The sequence below is a fragment of the Petaurus breviceps genome, unplaced genomic scaffold (genome assembly GCF_028583685.1).
Source record: "Petaurus breviceps papuanus isolate PSGF00001 unplaced genomic scaffold, PetGlider_PUasm1.0 175, whole genome shotgun sequence".
NCBI lineage: Eukaryota > Metazoa > Chordata > Mammalia > Diprotodontia > Petauridae > Petaurus > Petaurus breviceps.
The window spans coordinates 68,822,296-68,846,260 of NW_027185764.1; the positions used below are offsets into that span (position 1 = coordinate 68,822,296).

The 23,965-nt window shown below is 38.0% G+C and overlaps 1 protein-coding gene across 3 annotated transcripts in view; it reads right to left on the reverse strand.

Annotated features, from left to right (window-relative positions):
* The window catches only part of SUSD1 (sushi domain containing 1), a 365,003-nt gene that overhangs the window by 35,807 nt on the left and 305,231 nt on the right, over positions 1–23,965 (reverse strand). For all 3 annotated transcript variants that reach the window (XM_069085316.1, XM_069085318.1, XM_069085317.1), the window contains 2 exons: positions 22,588–22,627; positions 25–118 (listed from right to left, as the gene is read on the reverse strand). In XM_069085316.1, the coding sequence (XP_068941417.1) occupies positions 25–118; positions 22,588–22,627 (134 nt within the window). The remainder of the gene's footprint in view (positions 1–24; positions 119–22,587; positions 22,628–23,965) is intronic.

The window sequence follows — 23,965 nt, forward strand, 5'->3', positions numbered from 1 at the left end:
TTCCAATCTGTTTCTCATACATACCATACTACTAAGAAAGACAGAAGCACTATGATGATCACGGCAGCCACAGATCCCAGTCCAACACCCATCATTTGTGGCAAAGTAAGAGATGAATCTGAAATACAAAGGCACAGACTCAGTTGAGCATCAAATAAACATAAAAATTCAGTGTGTTTCTCAAATGACTCCAGATAAGGAACTCGTTTACTGAAGAGAAAGAAATTCAAGGCAATATTCCTACTCTCAAGGAACTTGTCATCTAATTGAAGAGTCAATAAATAATGAGATTAGTTTTCAAATACAAACTTGTATGTTCAAATAATCTTTCAAAGTTTCATCTTGGGATATAAATCCTACAATATTGCCAATGTAATTAAAATATTTTGGGGGCATTCCTTTGGGAATTTTGTTGAGTATTACAGCTATCTGTGTTAGTCCCCCTACAAAAGTATAAAACCCTTGGGTGCAGGAATAATGCCTTATCTACATTTTATATCTCCCCCAGGATCTATTATAGTACTCTCCATGCAGTGGGTGCTTAATAAAACTACTACATGTTGCATTTTCTCTTCAAGATGGCAGACTGAGAGGAAATAGAATATCCCAACTCTCTCACAAGTCTAGCAAGAATAAAAATAGAAGATAAGAATGAAAAATAATCAAGAAACTACAGTTTCTATATATACCATAAAAAGTGTTTAGTCAAAAAAGCCTAGCCTGGAAGTCCCTAGAGAGAGCACAGAAGGCTTCTAGCACATGGACCAGGGGCAAGTCAGGAACAATACTCTAAAAGTCATGAAACTATTCATGCCATTTGACCCAGCGATATTATATATATGCCAAAGTGATCAAGGATAGAGGAAAAAAGACTCATAAGTACAAACACATTTTCACAGTTCTTTTTGTTATACCAAAGAACTGGGAATAATGGGATTACAGATTAACTGGGAAATGACTAAATAAAAATTATGGTATACAAATGTTTATTAGAGGCCTATTGTGTGTCTAAAAGTGTTTTTCTACAAGACCATTAACTATGACATTGCCTCATCAAGTTGTCTTCTGGGTTCATTGCTTCAGTTTGGAGAGATCTCAAGGGTTATTGTAATTTTGTAGTTTGTTGTTTTGTTTTGTTTTTTGTTTTTGCTTTTTTAACTCTGCTCTTCTCCCACAATCACATGTTGGGATCATACAAGATTTTTTTCAGGTTCAACCACAGAGTAACTGTTTTGTCTTTTTGTCCCTAATATCTAGTGCAATGACTTTGTACACAGCAGGAACTTAATAAATGCCTATTTTAGCCATCAATCCACCAACAGCCAAAGCACTGGTAATAACATCAAGTTAAGCATTAAAATGGGAGATTTATGTTCTCCAAAGGTGTTTGCTAATGGTCTGAAGGATGTGCTACGTAAGGTCCAAATATATTCTCTAGATGTACTGATTGCATAAGGCATTATAGCATCATACATGCTATACAATAGCATATGTCTGCATAGTAACAGACATAATGTCCGCTAATATCATAGGGCTTTTTCAAGCCTTCAAGATAGATGATTGTTAGAGAAAACAGCCTAACAGGAAAAGTAAAATGGATGTACATGACTGTTGTCCAGATTATGATGTGTCTGATGGTCAGTCCTTTGAGTTAATTGAATAGCATATATATTTGGTACAGGTACTACAAATATTAAATAGTATACAACAAGCCCAGAAGCGATCTGGAAGAAGAGGGTAGAGTGAATTAAATTTGAAAAAGTGCAAGGTACTCTTAAAAATCCCTAGTAACTCTATTGTCAAAAATCCATCTTTTCAACATAAATGTTTACCTGTCAATGCTGTATGGCTACCAATCTTGGAACATCACAATCTCTAAAGTAGTAGTTCTCAAAAGTGTGGTTTGGGGACTCCTTTTATTTTTCATCATCTGCAGTATCTCTTGCTGTTTTGAGATGATAAGGATGGGATTTGGCTTAAACACAGCTATTAGATCAGCCGCCATATCACTCAGAAAATTAAAAGAACACATTTCAGGGTCTGAAATATAGATTTGAGAGTCATCACGATAGCTAATTTAAGGAGAGTAAATAAATTTTCTGAGTGGGTAAATGTATCAAGAGAAAAGGATAAAGATGAGGGCAAAGATTGTCTGGGGAGATGCTCATAGTTAAATGTTAGAAGAATGGTCAACAAAATATCATAGGCTTAAAGCTAAAAGAGCCCTAACAGGTTATCAAGACTAACCTCTTCAATCTATAAATGAAGAATCTGAGGCCCAGAAATGTTAGCTGATTTGCCCAGTATCATACAGGTAGAAAGGGACATAGCAGGAACATGAACTAGGGACCTCTGACTCTAGAATCAATGCTTTCTCCATGGTTCCACACTGTCTTGAATGAAAAAGAGAAACAATTAGGAACACAAGAAGGAGAAGGCCTAGATAGTACAGAAACCAAGACAGGAGAGACATTCAAGAAGTAGGGGGTGGCTAATAAACATAAACACTGCACAAAGGAGATTAGCAAAATGATCTTTGGGTTTGGTTAGAAGGAAGTCATTGGCTATGTGAGGACACAGAATACTTTTGAATACAGACTAGCAGAATCTTAGATTAAAACAACTGCAGAGGCCATTTTGTCCAATTCATCATTGTATAATTATTCTACAATATAGCTTATACTTATGTGATCATCCAAATTTTGTTTCCATTTCTTCCTTCAAGAATGCTCAAATGCTACCTTCTGCAAAAGCCTATTCTGATCCTCAATTCTGGGGTATCCCCAATCATTGCCAGTTCTTTCCTCTGAGATGCTTTCTGTTTACACTGTATATGTCTTACATGTAGCCATTTACATGTTGTCTCTCTCATTAGAATATAATTTCTTTGAGGACAGGGAAAGTTTCCCTTATTTGTATCCCTTGTGCTTAGTAACATGCTTCATACATAGGAGGCACTTAATGATTGTTTGTTGATTGATTCACTGGTTGCAGGTCTCTAGTGACAGACAACCTACTACCTCCTAAGACAGTTCATTACACTTCTGAATAGCTCTGTCTTTTGGGAAACTTCCTCTTACATTAATGCAGAATTTCCTCTTTGCAACTTCAATAAATAATTCTTACTTATGTCTTTTGTTGCCAAGCAGAACAAGCCTAATCTCTCTTCTGTGTAATAGTGTTTCAGATATACGAAGAGATTTCATTTCCCTCCTAATCTTCTATCTCCAGTGTAAACATCCCAAATTGCTTCAACCATTTCTCACATCATATGATCTGTCATCATATTCACCAAACTTCTCTAAATGGTGTCCCACTTGTCACTGTCTTCTTGTCTTCTAATTGGTCAAATGTATATAGTTATCCATTTCATATTTCAACTTTCCACATCACAATTTTGATATATCATGGGTTAGCATAAGAAATTAAATGGGATGGGGCAGAGCCAAGATGGCAGCATAGAAGCAGGAAAACTCCCTGAGCTCCCCCCATAACCACCTCAAATACCTATAAAATATGACTCCAAACAAACTTTAGAGCTACAGAAACCTGAAAGTGACAGAGAGAAGCAAATCTCCCACTAATGGCAGCCCAGCACACTGGCAGGAAGGGTCCATCGCAGCAGGCTGGGAGCAGAGCCCAGCCCTGTGAGCTAGAGGTTTTAGCTTAGGGCAGCCCCAAACAGCCATGGCTGGAGGGACTTTGGGAGAGTGGATCACCAACACCTGTGATGGTTTCCAGAATTATCAAACCATAAATGCCAAAGGAAAAGTAAAAGGTCAGTGTGGACTTTGGGAACAGGAGAACCCAGAGTGCAGTCTGGCCTCTACCCCTGGAGCAAGAAGGTAAGAAGCAGCAGAATTGCTGTGGCCATGCAGCCACCACCAATGTGGATGTTTCAGAGCTCCTGGCCTGCAGATCATAGGGGAACCAAGAGACCAGTCTGAAGGGTAATCACTCTTGCTTTAACCTGCTTGGATCTGGATCACTGTCTTGGGTGGACGTCCTGGGGTGTGTGATGAGGTGCCAGAGCTTGTGGAGGCTTCAGAGAGGGCACCCAACTAATAGCTCCGGCAGTTGAGAAAGCCCCAGCAATTTGAGACAAAGCTCTCCTCTCTGGAAGCAGAGTTCTACTGTGACAAAAAGCTCAAAAGTCAAGTAATTGAGTGGCAACATGAGCAAGCAAAGCAATCTCAGCAGTGAAACCTTAGATGCCTTTTTTGGGGACAAAAAGGATCAAAGCATGGAATGGGAGGAAGACAACAAAGTCAGAACTCCTGCACCAAAAGCTTCCAAGAAAAATGTGAACTGGTTACAGGCCATTGAGGAGCTCAAGAGGGATTCTGAAAACCAAGTAAGAGAAGTAGAGGAAAAATTGGGAAGAGAAATGATAATGGTGCAAGAAAATCTAGTCAACAACCTGACTTAAGAAAATAACACTTTAAAAATAGACTAACTCAAGTGGCTAAAGAGGCTCAAAAAGGCAATGAGGAGAAGAATGCCTTAAAAAGTCAAATTTGCCAAATGGAAGAAGAATTTCAAAAACTCACTGAAGAGAATCATTCCTTCAGAATTAGACTGAAGCAAACAGAAGCTAATGACTTTATGAGAAATCAAGATACTATTAAAGACATCCAAAAGAATGAAAAAAATAGAAGGAAATGTAAAATATCTCATTGGAAAAGCCACTGACCTGGAAAATAGATTCAGGAGAGAAAATTTAAAAATTATTGGTCTACCTGAAAGCCATGATCAAAAAAAGAACCTAGAAATCATCCTTTAAGAAATTCTCTCAGGGGCGGCCAGGTGGCTCAGCAAATAAGAGCACCGGCTCCAGTGTCGGGATGACCTGGATCAAATCCAGGCTCAGATACTCAGCACCACACCCAGAAATAACTGGTCGTGTAACCTTGAGCAAGTTACTTAACCCCGATTGCTTACAACAACAACAACAAAAAGAAATTCTCAAGGAAAATTGTCCTGATGTTTTAGAACCAAAGGGCAAAATAGAGGTTGAAAAAAATCCATTGATCACCTCTTGAAAAAGATCCCCAAAAGAAAACTTCTAGGAATACTATAGCCAGGTTCTGGAGTGCCCAGATCAAGGAGAAAATATTATAAGCAGCCAAGAAGAAACAATTTGAATATTGTGGAAACACAATCAGGATAACACAAGATCTAGCAGCTTCTACATTAAGGGATTGAAGGGCTTGGAATATGATACTCGGGAGGTCAAAGGAGCTGGTATTAAAACCAAGAATCACCTACCCAGCAAAACTTAGTATCATGTTTCAGGAGAAAATATGTTCATTCAGAGGAATAGAGGACTTTCAAGTATTCTTGACAAAAAATATCAGAGTTGAATAGAAAATTCGACATTCAAATACAAGGAGCAAGGGAAGCATGAGAAGATAAACAGGGAAAAGAAATCATAAGGAACTTATCAAAGTTGAATTATTTAAATTTCTACATGAAAAAATGATAATTGTAACTTATGACTCTTCTCAGTATGAGGATAATTGAGGGGTATATATATATATACATATATGCATATATGTCTATATAGGAGGGTATATGTGCATGTGAATACATATGTGAGTATGTGTATATATGTGTACACGTATACATAGACAGAGGGCACAGGATCAATTGAATAGCAAGGGATAACATTTTAAAAATAAAATTAAGAGGTGAAAGAGGAATATAATGAGAGGAGATAGGGAGTGACAGAATAGGGGAAATTATCTCATATAAAAGAGGCAAGGGAAAACTGTTACAAACAGAGGTGAAGAACAGGAAGGCAAAAGGGAATGGGTCAACCATACTCTCATTGAATTTGGCTTAAGGAGGGAATAACATACATACCAAACTGGGTATCTCACCCTACAGCAAAGTAGGGGGGAAGGGGATTAGAAGGGGGATGATAGAAGGGAGGGCAGATTGGGAGGAGGGTAGTTAGAAGCACAGACTTTTGAAAAGGGACAGGGTCAAAGTAGAAAATAGAACAAGTTGGGGGCGGGATAGGATGGAGGGAAATATAGTTGGTCTTTCACAATATATCCACTATGGAAATTTTTTGCATAACTACACATGTACAACCTATATTGAACTGCTTATCTTCCCAGTAAGGGTTGACGATGAGGGAAGAAGGGAAAGAATCTGGAATTCAAAGTTTTAAAATTAAATGTTTAAAAAAATTACTATTATCATTATTTTTACATGCACTTGGAAATAAGATATACAGACACTGGAGTATGGAGATGCATTTTGCCCCACTGGAAAGCTAGAGGGGGGATGGGGGAGGATATAGGAGAGAGCAGATTGGAGGAGATGGTATTCAGTGGGATCGCTGTTCTGGAGTGGTGGGTAGGGGAAAGACAGGGAGAAAATTTGTAACTCAAAATCTTGTGGAAATAAATGTTGTAAACTAAAAATGAACATAAAATATTTTTAAAAAAATTAAATGGAACTTGGGGGGAATTTTGCAGAAGCCACAGAAAAAACAGAAAGGTCAGTAGATGACACAGAGCCTACAATCAAATACTTAATCCAAACTTTATAATAAAGCACTCCATAAAAGAAAAAGAAAAAAATCCATTTTCTTTAGTATGAAGGGAGGCCCAAAATATTTTATGTAGATTTTCCAGATTGCAAAGGCAAAAGTGTACCAAACCCTTAACTCCTGCAATGTGGAAGGTACTTTTTGTTTGTTTGTTTCTCTTGTCTTCTGTGTATCCTTTTCAAAGTATCTATTTCATTTTGACCCTTTGATCAGCAATATTGAGAAGTTCTTTATAGGATTATGCTCAGTTTTTCTGAATAGGTTGTTATTGTTTATAATCCTATATCTTTTGCCTTTTGATGTATCCTATGCCAAGCTTTCCTCTTTTATAGTGGTAGGTAAAAAATTTTGTATGATCTCACTGGGACTCCTTAGTACATGAACACCTTCTTTTTGGCTGCTTGCAGTATCTATAATTTGACCATGATGTTCCTGGGAGCTTTCATTTTGAGTTTCTTTTAGGATATGATCAATGGATTCTTTTTATTTTTACTTTTTATATGCTTCTAAGAGATCTGAATAGTTTTGATTTATGGCTTCTTGAAATATACAATTCAGGAATTTTTTTAAAGGAGGGAGTTGATTTTCAAGCAGTCTGATGATTCTTAGATGACCTCTTCTTGACCTGTTTTCCAGGACAGTTTTTTTTAATAATACATACATTGTATTATTTATATATTATTTACAGTTTTGATTTTAAAAGAATTATTTATTTTATCTTATATCTCTCTCATTTGGTTTTCAATGTTTCTTTTGAGCTCATCTAGGAATGCTTTCTGTGCTTGAAACTAGTTCCCTGTTGAGGCTTATGCTGGGGGTGTAGAGTCAACACTGTCTCCCTCTGAATTTGGTTCCTCCCTCTCACAATAGTTGGACTCCAGAGTCATTGTCTTTGCAGTCTGCTTTTTATCCATTGTGAGGAAGAGTCCTAGCCATGCCCTTCTTCTAGGGTTCTCAAGCCTTTACTGTTTAAGGTAATAATTTTAGGTAATAATAATAAAAGTAATAATACTGTTTAAGGGGCAATAATTACTATGTTTTTAGGGTCAGAGGGGGGTATTGGAACAGCCAGGGTTCACTCTGCCATCCTGGTTCCTGGAGGTCCAGATAATGGCTTTTAAAATTTCTAGACTGTAATTTGGTAGTCCCAGGAGTAGCTGCTGCCCCTGGCAGCATTTGACTCTTACCCTGTTCCATCCAGCCCCTGCCCTGTGGTGATAGGCCTGGCAGTGGCCCTTGTGGTTGGTGGGTCAACTCACTGCCACGTTGATAAGGCCTCATCTGGGCCTCTGTGTGCTGTGACATCATCTTCCAGTCCTCTGCCTTTGTATTTTTTTTTCTATTTTTTTCCCAATATTTTGATTTTGCTTTAAATACTTTCTGTTGTCTCACCGAATCATTATTTTCTGTTGGGATTATTCTAGCTTCCAGGAAGTTCAGTTCTTGAGTAAGGTTTATTATAATTTGTCCTAAGGTGTTAATTCTCATTGCTATTTTTCTTCCATAGCCTTCCCATTTTGTATCTCATTTCACTCTCCCAGGAACTCTTTAGCCCGTGTCTCCAGGACATTATTTTCCTGAGTCACTGCTTGAACTCACGAAGGAGTTACTTTCTTCTTCTGGGTTTACTCTTTGTGCTACTCTTAGTCCAAGATATCTCTTCATTGTATTTCATATTTTCTCCCTTTACTTCATATCTGGAAGCTTCAGTTACTGGATTGAGGGCTCGTTCTTGGATCAAACTATACTCCCATAGTCCTGGATGGTGTATGTGGCCCTACTTCATCCTGAGGTCAATGGTAAAGACTAAGCTCCACCAACTAGAAGAAGGTTTGGCTTTGTCTCCTGTTGTGGCTTAGGCCCAGTCCTTGATGTTTGGTTGGCCATAAGCTGTCTGGATGCCGATCTGGTCCTGTCTCCTGCTATGAAAGGGCCCTTGGGTCACCAACACTGGGTATTGTCCCTGTCTCCTGCCTCAGATTAGGAAGGGACTGTACTTCTGCCCTGGTCTAGCCCCATGTCCTGACTTGTATGGGACTAGGGTCCCTCAGTATCACCACAATGGGCAATAGGATTGACCCTATCTCCTGCCTCTGGTTCAACCCTTACTCCTGCCTGGAATGGGGTTTCTGGGCTAATCCAACCTGGATGCTGCTCTCAGTCTTTCTTCTGCCAGGATAGGGCTTTCACACTTCACCTTCTACCTATTACAATTTGTTTCTGTTCTATGCTTCCACAAAATTTTGATGATCCTTTTTTGTAGTTCCAGATTGGATGAAGGAGTTTATAGCTGATTCCTGTTGGTTTTCTTCATCTTTTTTCTTTCTGATACATTTTTGGATCTTTGCTACGGTGTTTGTGTGAGATCTGGGCTCTTGTAAGCCTAACACACCATCTTCCCATATTTCTCAAATGCAGGGGATTGCTTAAGGATTATTATCTCAAGCCAACTCCTGGGAAATTCTTGGTCATAAGACAACAAATCGACTTTCATTTTATGCCTCAGCTGATAATACAGCAAACTTTAAAAAAGAAAACTTTAACCCCAAACTTTCTTGTAACAAAGTTGAACCCAAGCACTACCAGCAATATACCATCAAGGCCCATATTCACAACTCCACTCAAGTATGGGGTCATGGCAAAGGACTTTTCTGACTGTAATGATTACATTGGTCTCACATAACATTGATGCATTTTGGAAGAAGCAAAATAACCCTTCTTAATAAGACCTCTGGAACACTCTAAGAACAAAAACTGTGAAGCTATTATAGTCAAGTGTCTGGTGAAGAGGGAGCCTAAAAATTGGAAACCAATAGCCCAGGGACTTAAGGAAGCAGTGAAAATGATAATAACATGCCTTTCCTATTAGGACCTGGGATTCTTAACATCTGGGAGAAAACCTATCTTGAATGGAGTCAATTTGCCGTGAATGTCTCAAATTCAAATGAATTTCCAAGCTGCACCTGCATCTGTCCCCCTTCCCTCTCAACTTGGCTAGGCTAATATCTTGGCTAATAGCAATTAAAGTGATTCTAGAAATGTCAAGGGACTCTTTACAATACCTCTGAAAGAAAAGCATTTCCAAGCTAAGCAACTGAATAGCAGACATCATAAGAAGTCAGCCCTTACGAACACCTGGACCCTAAATAGCACCAAAAAAGGAAGAAACTTGCATGACAGATTCCATTTCATTTAGCGATATTTTTTTTTGCTTTTTGGAGGAGGGAAGGCAGAGCAATTGGGGCTAAGTGACTTGCCCAATGTCACATGGCTAGTAAGTGTTAAGTGTCTGAGGCCGCATTTGAACTCAGGTCCTCCTCACTCCAGGGCTCTATTCACTGTACCACCTACCCACCCCTCATTTAGTAGTTTTAAAATATTTAGCAAAAAAAAGATCTGGTCCCTTTTAGAACCAAGCTGTAAAGTCAAGAAATCATTCACACCAACAGAGTTTTAAATTAGCTTGAAATGAATGATAAATTCAGGGACTTTCCATGTTTCCATTGGGATAGGCAAATTCAGAGAAGTGTGGAGATCCTCTCATCTGGGTCACGTGGTCCTCACAAAGAGAAACTAGAGCCCATTAGCATTAGTATTTGGAGAGTGGTCGGTAAAGGATTAAGGAGGTGATTCACATCCTTCCAAATTTATGTGGAGATAAGTGGAAGAGTGCAGAGAAACCAGGAACCATGAAAAGGCCCCGAAGCTTCCTTAGTAGAGAGGAGTTGCTATTTTTATTTACTTTTCTAACTGATATTATTTTGATTGTGAAAATAAAACAGAAATCATTTCTTTTGCTCTTTTGATGGTAGACTGTTTATATTTGTGTAGCTGGGGAAGAAGGTGACACTGAAAAATTATGGTTGGATACAATGGAAAGTTTACATGGAAGAGATTTTTTTTTCAGAGTACATTTCATCCCTAGTCCAACAGAGCCCAACAGAATCTCTGGGAATGCTGTTTGTAATGCTTTGTGGAGACTTTTAGGCTTTGATGCTCATTACATTCTCTGGGACGTCAGTCAATCAATCAATAAATCAATAAACATTTGTTAAGTGCCTACTATGTGCCAGATACCATGCTAAGTGCTGGAGACACAAAAAGAGGCAAAACAATGTCCCTGTCCTCAAGGAACTCAAAATCTAAAGGGGGAAACAACAAACATATCCAAACCATCTAGATACAGGAAAAAAAGAGAAATAATTGATAGAGGAAAGGCAATAGAATTAAGAGGGGTTGAAGAAGGCTTCCTGTAGAAGATGGGATTTTAGTTGGGGTTTAAAGGAAGCCAGGTAAGCCAGGAAGCAGAGTCAAGGAGGGAGAATGTTCTAGGCATGGGTAAAGCCAGGGAAAATGCTCAGAGCTGAGAGAGGGAGTGTCTTGTTCATTGAACAGCTAAGAGATCAGTGTCACTGGGTCAAAGTATGTGGCCATTGAAGGAAATATTCTTCTCCTTGCCAAAAGTATACTTCACCTATAGTTTTGGCTACACCTTAGAGGAGTAACACTGTTACAGAAAAATCAGGATTTACTTTTTTTTAGTACTTTTCAATGAAGTCTTTGACTGCAAAACAATTGTAGGCATAAATGGATATGAATCTCCTGCAGGCCTTGGGCCACCTTGGACCTAAACTCCCATACTACTGCTGCCACCATCTTCCCCAGCTACCCCAGAAATAATTTATTGGGGCTTACTTGGGAGAAGCAGCATCACATAATAGGAAAGAGCATTGAACTGGGAGTCAGAAAACATCTTTCAAATTCTAGCTGTACCATTTATTATCTGTGTGACTATGAACAAATCACACTCTGCTCAGTTTTTGTATTTGTTAAAACAGAAGAAAAAGGGGCAGGCAGGTGGCACAGTGAGTAAGAGCACCAGCCCCAGAGTCGGGAGGACCCGGGATCAGTTCGAGTCTCAGATACTTGGCACCCACACAAAAAAATAACTGGCCGTGTAACCTTGAGCAAGTTACTTAAACCCAATTGCTTAAAAAATAAAGAAAAGAAAGTAGAAGAAAAAAAAGATAACACTTGTACAACTGTACTCAAATTTTTTGTGAGGCTTGAGATAAAGTATGTAAAGTGTGAAAATGTAAACTGCTTTGTGCTCTGATGCAATTTAAGTATCAAATTATAACTTAAATTATAGCAAATTATAATTTAAAGTTACTAAATTCTATTTAATGTTTAAGTTCATGTTCAATTTAAATGACTATATCCTCGTTCTGTTAATGGACACTGTAAATCTTTTGTCTATTACTAGCATTGGTTTTGTTTATAAGAAATACTTCTTAAAATCTATATAAACAGAAGGTATTACTTTAAAAAGTTAATCAATATATGTCCAATGTCCTAAATGTAAGAGAATGAAAATTTATTTATCCAAGGCATAAGTCTAATTATGAGAAGCAAAAAAAAAAAAAAGGTGCTGAATTATCTTCATTGGGAGTTTATATATCCTAGGCATAAGTTTGCTCAAAATTACAAGATAAATAGTTACTTAAGATTCACTCAGTTCTATAACAGCAACTATTTATTGTATATGGCACAAGTCAGAGAACACTGAAATGAACAGAGAGACAATATGCTTCAGTGATCTAGATATAAATAACTGGATAACTTAAAAGTCAATAATTTGAAAAATATGAAAACCAGAATTTTTCTATGATTATATATGTTACCCGATCATCAAAACAGCATGAAAATTTGGTTATTAAGCTTAAGCCAAGGTGATGTCATTCCCAGGAAGGAACCAGAATTTGAACCCAGAAAGATGAGAGATGAAATGGTAGAATTTAGAGTTGTTTTATAGAGATCATGATATTACTGAAAATAGGTTCAACTGAGCAAAAGAACAGCTTGGAAGCAAAAATTTAGAGATGTTACCCAGAAGATCAACTAGTTTGACAAAGGCATGCTCAGTGTGGTATTAGAAAAGCACAGCATGGACCAATTCAGCTTAGCAGTGGAGGCATCTGCTCAACAGAGAGGTTATGTTCATCAAGGATACATTTTATTAGCAGCCTGAAAAGAAAGGGGGGACACTGACTCTTGCAATACTGAGTTGTGAGTTACTATCACATAAATGTTCTTCATTTTTGTGCCTCCCTGCCAGATTTATATAAATGTATACCCACTTGGGGGTAGCTAAGTGGCACAATGAATAGAGCACTGGCCCTGGAGTCAGGAGGACCTGAATTCAAATCTGGCCTAAGACTCTTAACACAAAAACTAGCTGTGTGGCCTTGGGCAAGTCACTTAACCCCAATTGCCCTGCCCTCCCCCCATCCAAAAATAAAAGCAAAAAAAAAAAATAAATGTATACCCACTTTCCCCCCACAGATAGCATGTTGGTAGGAGAGTATGTCCCAGATTTATATACAGACTGTGATGTATTTATTATTCATGCACTTGTCATATGAATATCTATGATATTATTGTTGCTTTCACCATATTGTTAAGTAAATGGTTATATTTGAGGTCTAAATGTGTCATCATTATGAGTGGCTGGTTTGGGGTAAATGGAAGCTGATGAAATGATCTCAGATGAATAATTTGTGTGGGGGACTGGCTCAGTTAAAAACACAAGACAATTTCCAGCTCAGTCTCTTCTTTCAAGCTTCCTATATGGTTAAGTAGTACTCTGTCATTAGACTTCCCATAAAATGATGGAGAGAATGCCAAAGATTCTCCTTAGAGAGAGCATAGACTCAACTTGACAAGTCTGGTCCCCTGCTGCCTTTTCCTTTTTGTAGTTCCTTTTCTGAATAGGGTCACTAAACATCGTTGGTGTACATGTCTAAGGTATATATGTTTGTTCAAGAAGTTGGAAAGTCCTAAATCCTGGGAGAAAAACTATCTGTCAGAAAGGGAAGCTCCTGCATTGGAGAATACAACTACAGACATGAGAAAGAGTCGAAGCCTTGTGAGTCAGAAGATATAGATTTTGAGGGAGATAGTGCAAAGCTGAGGTGAAATTTAAATGCCTAATCAATAGGCCTGCAAACTGCTTTATGTTCTGATGCAATTCAAGTGTCAAATTATAGCTTAAATCATAGCAAATTACAGTAAATCACAATTTAACGTTACTAAATCCCATTTAATGTTTAAGTTTGTATTCGACGTAAATTACTAAATTCTTGTTCTGTTAATGGACACTGTAAGTCTTTTGTGTATTATTAGCATTGTTTTTGTTTATAAGAAATAAATACTTCTTCAAAATCTGCTTCTTATTGTACACTGAGTGTTTCTCTACACCTTCTTTTCCGGGTAAATTCTAGGCATGAACTGCAACCTAAACTTTAAATAATTTGTCCTGAGGGAATTCGTATGAAGGTTTAAGGAACTGAACAATGTGAGGAAAGCAAACATAGCTCTCCTCTCATGAGAGACCTGGCTCTCTCAGTATTGAATCTAGTCACAAAAGTATGTGTAGGTGCAGAGCAAAGGATCCTCTTAATGGATAAGGGAGGGAGAGCAGTGTCCTAGCTCTTAGGGATGAGTCCCCATGTCTAACGTTAAAGAAATACTGCTGGGTTCATAGGCAATGAGCACTACAAGAATGGGTGAGCTCCTAATGCTTAGTTGTTCGTTCCTAATGATAGGACAAATGGGTTTAGTTCAAAAAGAAATGAAACGTTCATTAATCACCCCTTTTGAAATATTTTAAGCTTTTACTTAGTATTTTATTTTTCCCCAGTTATATGTAAAAGCAATTTTTAACATTCATTTTTAAAACTTTGAGCTACAAATTTTCTCTCTTCCTCTGCACACCCATCCCCAATAAGTAAGGCAAGCAATTTGATATGGGTTATTCATGTGTTGTCATGCAAAACATATCCATAATAGTCATGTTGTGAAAGAAAACAGATTAAAAAAACCTCAACAAAAATAAAGAAGTAAAAAAAATATGCTTCCATTTGTATTGAGACACCATCAATTCTTTCTCTGGGGATGGATAGCATTTTCATCCTAAGTCCTTCAGAGTTGTCTTGGATCATTGTATTGAGAAAACGAGCTAAGTCATTGATAGCTGGTCATCTTACAATATTGCTGTTACTTTGTACACTTATACTTCATTTTGCATCAGCTCATGCAAGTCTTTCCACGTTGTTCTGAGAGCATCCTGCTCATCATTTTTTTATACTACAATAGTATTTCATCATTATCATATAGCACAACTTGTTCAGCCATTCCCTAATTGATGAGCTTCCCCTCAACCTCTAATTCTTTACCACCAGAAAAGAGTCACTATAAATGTTTTTGTACATATAGGCCTTTTCCTTTTTTTTAAATCTCTTTTGGGATACAGACCTAGTAGTGGTCAAAAGGTATTGCACGGTATTCTAGCCCTTTGGGTAAAGTTCCAAATTGCTCTACAGAATGGTCGAATCAGTTCACAACTCCACCAACAGTGCATTAAAGTCTCATTTTTTTTGTGCGTACCTTTGACCCAGCAATACCACTTCTAGGGCTGTATCTCAAAGAGATCATACAAATAGGAAAAGGACCCATATGTACAAAAATATTTATAGCAGCTCTTTTTTGTAGTGACAAAGAACTGGAAATCAAGGGGATGTCCATCAATTGGGGAATGACTGAACAAATTGTGGTATATGGGTGTAATGGAATACTATTGTGCTATAAGAAATGAGGAGAAGATGGATTTCATAATAACCTGGAGAGACTTATATAAACTGATGCTGAGAGGAACAGAACCAGGAGAACATTGTACAAAATTAGACACATTGTATCTATGGTGACTAACTTTGATAGATTTTGCTCTTCTCAGCAATGCAAGGTTCTAAGACAACTCCAAAAGATTCATGATGGAAAAGGTTATCCACATACAGAGAAAGAATTACAGAATCTGAATGCAGATTGAAGCAAACTATTTGCTCTCTCTCTCTCTAATTTGTTTTGTTTCATTTCTTCTTTCTTGTAGTTCATTCCACTGGGTATAATTCTTCTTTATAACTTAACTACTGTGAAAATATGTTTAACATGAAAGTATATGTAGAACCTATATTGGATTACATGCTATCTTGGGGGAGAGTCTGAGGGGGGAGAAGAAGGAGGAGGAGAAAATTTGTGACTCAAAAACTTGTGGAACTGAAGGTTGTAAACTAAAAATAAAAAATTTAAAAGGAAAAAAAAAGTATCAGTTTTCCCACCTACCCTCCAATATTTGTCATTTACCTTTTCTTTCCTATTAGCCAATATGTAATAGTATGAAGTATGGTTTTAATTTGCATTTCTCAGAATGGTTTTAATTTGCATTTCTCCAATCAACAGAGCATTTTTTGATATGGCTATAGATAGCTTTAATTACTTCATCTGAAAATTGATCATATCTTTTGATCATTTAGCAGTTGGGGAATGGCTCTTATTTTTATAAATTTGACTCAGCTCTCTATATGTTTGAGAAATGAGCCATTATCAGAGAAACTTGCTTCAAGTATTTTTTCACAGTTACTATTGCTAGCTGTATTTCCCTCCATCCTATCCCCCCACCCCATTTATTCTATTCTCTCTTTCCTTTCACTCTCCCCCAATCTGTCCTCCATTCTATCACACACCCCCTTCTCTTATCCTCCTCTCCTCTTCCTTACTTATAGGGTAAGATAAAATTCTATATCCAATTGAGTGTGTATGTTATTTCTTTTTTGAGTTAATTCTGATGAGAGTAAGGTTCACTAACTCCCTATCACCTAGCCCCTCTTCCTCTCCACTGTAAAAGCTTTCTCTTACCTCTTTCATGTGAGACAATTTGCCCCATTCTACCTTTCCCTTTCCCTTTCACACCTTCTTCTCTCACACCTTAATTTTATTTTTTTGGATATCATCCCTTCATATTCAACTCACACCTTTGCCCTCAATCTATATATTCACCTTCTAACTATCCTAATAATGAAAAAGGTCTTATGAATTATAGATGTCATCTTTTCATGTAGGGATATAAACAGTTTAACTTTAGTAAGTCCCTTATGATTTCCCTTTCCTGTTTATCATTTTATGCTTCTTCTGAGTCTTGTATTTGAAAATCAAATTTTCTATTCCACTCTGGTCTTTTCATTAAGAATGCTTGAAAGTCCTCTATCTCACTGAATATCTATTTTTTCCCCTGAAGGATTATACTCAATTTTGCTGGGTAGGTGATTCTTGATTGTAATTCTAGCTCTTTTGCCCTCCATAAGATCAAATTCCAAGCCCTCCAATCCTTTAATGTAGAAACTGCTAAATCTTGTATTAACCTGACTGTGGCTCCATGATACTTGAACTGTTTCTTTCTGGCTGCTTGCAAAATTATCTCTTTGAGCTAAGAACTCTGGAAATTGGCTAATTCTACTTTTTAAGGCATTCTTCTCCTCATTGCTTTTTTGGACCTCTTTTATCAGTTGGCCTAGTCTGTTTCTTAAGGTATTATTTTCTTCAGTATTTTTTGTCTCCTTTACCAACCTGTTGACTCATTTTTTATGATTTTCTTGCATCATTCTCATTTCTCTTCCCAATTTTTCCTCTACCTCTCTTACTTGATTTTCAAAATCCTTTTTGAGCTCTACCATGGCCTGAAATCAATTCATATTTTTTTCTTGGAGGTTTTGGATATAGGAGCTTTGACTTTGTTGTCTACTTCTGAATTTGTGTTTTGATCTTCCTTGTCACCCTAGTAACTTTCAATTGTCAGAGCTTTTTCCATTGTTTTCTCATTTTCCCAGTCTATCATTTGACTTTTAAGTCTTTGTTAAAATAGGACTCTACTTCAAGGTGGAGGGCTTGCTGTTCCAAATTTCAGAAATTTTGTGCAGCTGTTCTTCCAAGGTGGTATGATCTAAGGAGAGGTGTTTCTTACAACAAACCTTTCCTGCCAACCTTCAACATTGTCTTGAGCTCGAATTTTGTTTCACTCCATCCTTTTGTGGAGTCTGCTGCTCCAGGATTTGTTTAGAGTCATTTTAAAAAGGTATTTGGGAGGGTTTTGGGGGAGAATTCCGGTGAGTCCCTGCCTTTATTCCACCATCTTGGAATGCCTCCTCAGTCAGAACAATTGTTTTAAGCTTAGGTTGTGATTCATATTTAGGGTTCCTTGAAAAAAAGAGTGTGTGTATGGAGGCAGGGAGTTGAAAGTTACTCAAGAAGTTAACTTTCCCTAAGCTTCAGTTTCATCACTTGTAAAATAGAGGATACTATTAACTGGAATGGGCAGCTAGGTGGTGCAGTGGATAGAATACCAGGTCTGGAGTCAGGAAGAATTGAGTTCAAATATGGCCTCAAACACTTACTAGTTGTGTAACCCTGGGCAAGTCACTTAATTCTATTTGCCTCAGTTTCCTCATCTGTAAAATAAGCTGGAGAACGACTCCAGTATCTGTAAAGCCAAGAAAAAGGAGCTTTCCAGAGGACTGCTGCTGTGAACAGCTTCAAGGTTCTGATTTCAAAGTATAGTGAACTCTCTATTTATTCAGCAGTAAATTAAAGCAAAACATTCACAGAAATCAAAGTACAGCATTCACAAAGTTGTGACATAATAACTTATGGCCACATAGTTTTCACCAAAGTGGTCACAAAGTTTTAAGCAAAAGATATCATTCAGTAAGAACTTAACTCAATCATCCTTAAGGAGGCAAGGGACACAAAGTACAATCATTCAGTAAGTCCTTAATTCAATTATTCTTAAGGAGGCTTGCCTCCTTAATGGACACAAAGTACAAAGATCAAAGTTCTCCACCCCTAGGTCACAGTAAATCATAATCTTCTCAGTCATTATTAAGTACTCAAGAAGTGGTCCTTTCATCTTGACTCGAGGCTAGTTCTCAGATTTCATGGTTCCTCTTCCATGGTCCCAGCTCCTGCCCAAATCTACCCAACTATCATCTGGATTCAAAGGCAGGCATTTCTCAGCTACTCGTCCAGTTTTTCGTCCAGTTCCTTGTCCAGTTCCCATTCTATATTGAAGTGCACAGTGTCCAGTCCACCTGAAGTCCTTCATAATTCCTGTTTCTGGGAGGACAAAGCTGAACAGAGCCACAATAATATTCATACACATTGCCGGCACCATCATCAATTCATTATCTGCCTGTGAAATCAACACAAGCCCACAAACAAGGTCCAAGAGGTCAACACAAATCATCAATAAAGTCCCAGGACCTCCAAAACCCTCCTCCAGGACTTCTGTAAACAGACAACCAGAAAGTCCTCATTCAGGGCTTCTAATAAGGTCCCAGGACTTCTGTGCAAAGTATCACAAACAAACATCAACACAAACAGAACAGACATAGAGTGCTGGGATACCACAAGTTTCCTCCTTCTCGACTCTGCCACCTAAAGAGTTCTCAGTTCTTCTCATTTCTTCTCCATTCTGCTCAGTTCTCAGTTCTGTTCAATTCTCAGTTCTTCTCTCTCCAGCCTGGGCCTCTCCTTACATATGGTCATTAGCTCCTCAGCAACAGGAGTTCACAAATTCTAGGGTTCACAAGTTGTGGGATTCACAAGTTCTGCTTCTTAACAAAAGACTTGATATAATCATGGGCAAGAAACATGAACTGAAACAAGGTGCTACATAATTAAATTGATGAAACAAGGTGTTAACTACTTTGCTTGACAGTACAGCATCCTTGCCAAGAAAACCCCAAATGGGGTCATCAAGAATGGGACGCAATTGAAATAGCTGAACAACAACAATAACTGAAATGCCTTCTTCACACGGTTGTTGTGAGGATCAAAAAAAAATCATGCATAAAGCATTTTGCAAACCACAAATCAGCATTATATCTCTACATAGTCTGCTAGGTGGTGCAACAGATGGAGCAATAGACTTAGAGTCAGAAAGACCTAAGTCCAAATCCTGCCTCAGACACGTCCTAGCTGTGTGACCCTGGGTAAGTCACAACCCTCTGTCTTTTTCAGTTTCTTCAACTGTCAAATGGGGAAAATAATAGCACTTACCTCACAGGGTTGTTGAAACGATAAAATGAGATGATATTATAGTACATTTTGTGGTGGTATTGTTTCTCAGTCATGTGACTCTTTGTGACCCCATCTGAGGTTTTCTTAGTAAAGATACTGAAGTAATTAGCCATTTCCCTCTCCAACTCATTATACAGATGAGGAAACTGAGGCAAACATAATTAATTTACTTTCCCAGGGTCACACAGTTATTAAGTGTCTGAGGCCGGATTTGAACTTGTGTTCCAGACTCCAGGTCTGGTACTCTATACACTGTGCAACCTAGCCACCCAAAGTGATATAAGTTAAAATTATGATTATTAATCAATCAATACCAGCTATCATGATTTTTCCTTTTCTTGGCCTAAGCCCTTCCTCTGTCACTCTGTTTTAGAGTGCACTAGGACCCATGAACAAGGAAGGTTACCATATATCAAGGTTACCAAGAAGCACAGCTTTGGGAGAGAACGTGTCCTGGTAAAAATCATGAAACCTAATCAAGGTTGAGACAATGAAGGAAAATGGTATCATTTTAGAGGCATATAACAGTAACACTCCTCCAGAGTTCTAAAAGGCTTTGTAGTCTCTCCTGCTCTGTTCCCATAACAACCCTTGGATGGGGAGTTTGAGTAACTGGAAGCATTAGCACAAAATCTGAAATGCATCATCTCAAGATCAAACAGAACTCAAAGCCATCTAGTTCAATCTGCCCATTTTACAGATGGGGATAAGGAAACTATGACATAGTTATTCATACTGACTTCCTGTGGGATTTATTAGTTGCTTGACCCTGAACTTGAGGCTTCAGTTTTCTTATCTCTAAAATGGGGATAACAATGCTAGTACTACCTACTGACATACCTTGAAGATAGACAGGTTATGTTCCAGACTACCGATACAAAGCAAGAGAATCACATGAATTTTTTGTTTTACCAGTTCATATAAAAATTATGTTTATAGTACACCGTAGTGTATTAAATGTACAATAGTATAATTAAGAAGTATTTATGAGCTAAAAAAGGTTAACCATCATATGAACCTTTGGCTAGTCACAATCTTTTTGTTGGAATGTTGATGGATGTTAATATCAGGGTGGTTGCTGAAGGTTGGGGTGACTGTGGCAATTTCTTAAAATAAGACAACAGTGAAGGTTGCTTGACTCTTCCTTTCACTTGAACAATTAACAGGCTATTGTAGGGTTATTAGCTGACCTAATTTCAATATTGTTGTGTCTCATGGAACAGGGAGGCCTGAGGAGAGGAAGGGAAAATAGCAAGTCTATGGTGCAGTGAGAACATACAATATTTATTCTTATAATGTGTGCAATTCAGGATACCCCCAATCAAAGTTCGCTGATCACTGATTATCATATAGACATAATAATAATGATAAAAAGTCTGAAATATTGAGAGTATTATCAAAATTTGACATAGAGACATGATGTGAGCACACGCTGTTAGAAAAATGGTGCCAATAGACTTGCTTGACACAGGATTGCCACAAACCTTCAATTTGTAAAAAAAAATTATCTCTGAAATACAATAAAACAAGGTATGCTTGTATTTCACAAGGTTGTTGTGGGGAAAGTTTTGGTAATCTTCAAAGCACTATACAAATGTAGGCTATTGTTGTTATACTCCTTAATTTATTATTATCAGACTGCTCACCATTCTTTTTTTTCTTCTGGAGGTAATCAGGGTTGAGTGACTTGCCTAGGTCACACACTTAGTAAATGTCTGAGGCTGGATTTGAATTCAGGTCTTCCTCACTCCAGGCCTGGTGCTCTATTCACCTGCCTGCCCCAATCCTCACTTTTCTAAAGCTCAGAACAATTGAGGAACTGATTGAATCACATACAGTTAAGTGACGGAGCTGTGAACTGAACCCTCATCTGACTCTAAATCTGATTCTCTTCCTAATGTACCATGCTGCTTTCCTAACAAGAGGTCAAGGAGAGACAGGTGAACAAACAATGATAGTAATAGCAACAACTAATACCTATATAGCTCTTTAAAACTGGGGAAGTACTTCACACACACACACATCATCTCTTTCCACTGAAGAAGAATATGTCAAAAGTCAGTTTGGTGTCTTATACTTAAAAAGCAGTGGGATTGTCTTCAGAAGATATTAATCTATTAGCCAACTTCCTTTTCTTCTACCAATATTCCTAGCCAGTCCCTAGATGGTTAAATATATGCTGGACAGAATCAAGACAATTCCAAAATCACCTAGAATTTTCACAATAGGCCAATTTGCCACAAATAAATAAATATGATTGGCACATACAACAGAAATGTATTATCCATTTCTTCAATAACTCAACAATTCAACAGGCATTTATTAATCACCAGCTATGCATAAGACACTGTGCCAGAGGTAGGGAAACAAAAACAGAAAAAAAAAAAAAAAAGAATCACTCCCTCCCTGAATTAAAAGCTACCCAGTGGGGTACAAAAGGTTTACAAATAAATAAATATAAAACATATTCCAAGTAACACAGAGTAATTTAATGAAGGCGAGAATATCAGGAAGGAAGGAGGGGCGCAGATCAGGAAAGGTTTTATGCCAGAAGTGTCAGGGGAGCTGTGCTTTGGAGGAAATCGGGGATTCTGAGGCCAAAGTTGGGGGGGAGGGAGAATGGAGAGGACTACTTTTGCAAAGCCCAAGGAAGTTTTTCTATCCAGTCAGAGCTAGTTTTAAACATGCAGAAAAGCTATTACTAAGAAAATCACACATCACAAAGACATAATGAATGCTCAGAATTACTTTTAAAGGCTGAGATGCCTTTTCACATCCAAATAGAAAGAACCTAGTGAAATGAAGAAACTCCCTAAAATAATCCTTCCCCGATGTCATGCCCAAAGGCCAAAGTGTTTTCAAGTAAATCCTTTGGGTATCACTAAATTTCCCAGATGAATTAGATGCTGTCTCTTTTCAACCCTTACAGTAAGTGCCTCCCTGCAATTAAACTGCAACTCATTGCTACAGATGGGATTCTCCCCATTGGCAAGAGTATTGGGAGAGTGGGGGAGGGGAAAGGGGGGAGGGGGAAGCGAGGTAGCAAATGGCCTTACCTTTCACTTCAGCCCAAACTACACAGGATTGTCTTCTCACCTACAAAGGAAAATGCATCAAAACAATCATCATACCCAGAAATCATCATCACATCGTACCTGTTACCCTAGAATTGAGAGGCATGGCAGGTTCAACAGGGGCTATACAACCCTTCAACTTATATATGAGATCATGTACAGTAGAAATGTGTCAGACTTGGAGTCAGAGGATCTGGGTTCAAATCTTAGCATCAGATACCTCAGTACCTGTAAGACCTCAGACAAAACACTTAACCACTTGGAGGTTTCATCATTTGTGACATGGGGGATGGGGTGGGGAGGCCCTGAGTTCAAATTCTGACTCTGCTACCTCCCTACCTGTGTGACTTTGGGAAAGGGACATGCTCAGCCTCAGTTGTTCACTTGTAAAATAAATGGGCTGAATTATATGGCCTCTAAGGTCTCTTCTACCTCAAAAGTTATGGTCCTCTTACCTAGGCTACCCCACCACTGTTTGCTGTCCTCCTGCCTAGTAGAAATAACAGATACCATTCCTAGGTCTGCTTCCAAAGATGATTGGGGGAAAAGGAAATGACCCTATATGTTTTTAACAGCTCTCTTTGTGGTGGCAAAGAACTAGAAATCAAGGGGATGCCTGTCAATTGGGGAATGGCTGGACAAACTTGTGGCATCAGATCATGATGGAATACTACTGTGCTATAAGAAATGGTGAGCTCAGGGATTTTAAAAAACATGGGAAGACTTGCACAAAAGAATGAAGAGTGAAAGGAGCATAACCAAGGGAACACTGTATACAGTAACAGCAATATTGTTTTCAAAACAAGTCATTTTGACTACTATGAATACCCAAATTAACTACAAAGGACCTATGAAGGAAGATGCCATCTGCATCCAAAGAACTGAGAAATAGAAATACATACAGAATGATTATATGTATACACACACATGACTGTATACAATGGTTACTATATCTAGGGCAGGACGGGGGGAGAGGGAAGAAAGGGGGAAAAATATATGATACATATTTAACATATTTAAACTTTATTATATTAAAAGGAATAGCAAGTTGTATGTAATAGTTATACAATTTCATGCAAAAAAAAAGATGCTTGTTGGCATGGAAAAAAAAGAAAGAAAGAACAGAGCTGAGCCAGAGTTGACTACTAGCTAAAATAGAAAACTATCAGGTCTTGAACTGTAGCTATTCCTTTTACCCCTTCCAGCTCTATTCTCTACTCCAATGTAATGGAGGTCTGAGGCACAGAGAAAGATGAAATGATGGGAGTTTATGGTCAGTTAAGGAACCGCCCCATTGTTTTAAATCAAGGAAGTTGAACACGTAGATAATAGTGAGATCCAGGGGAATTATCATTGTTTG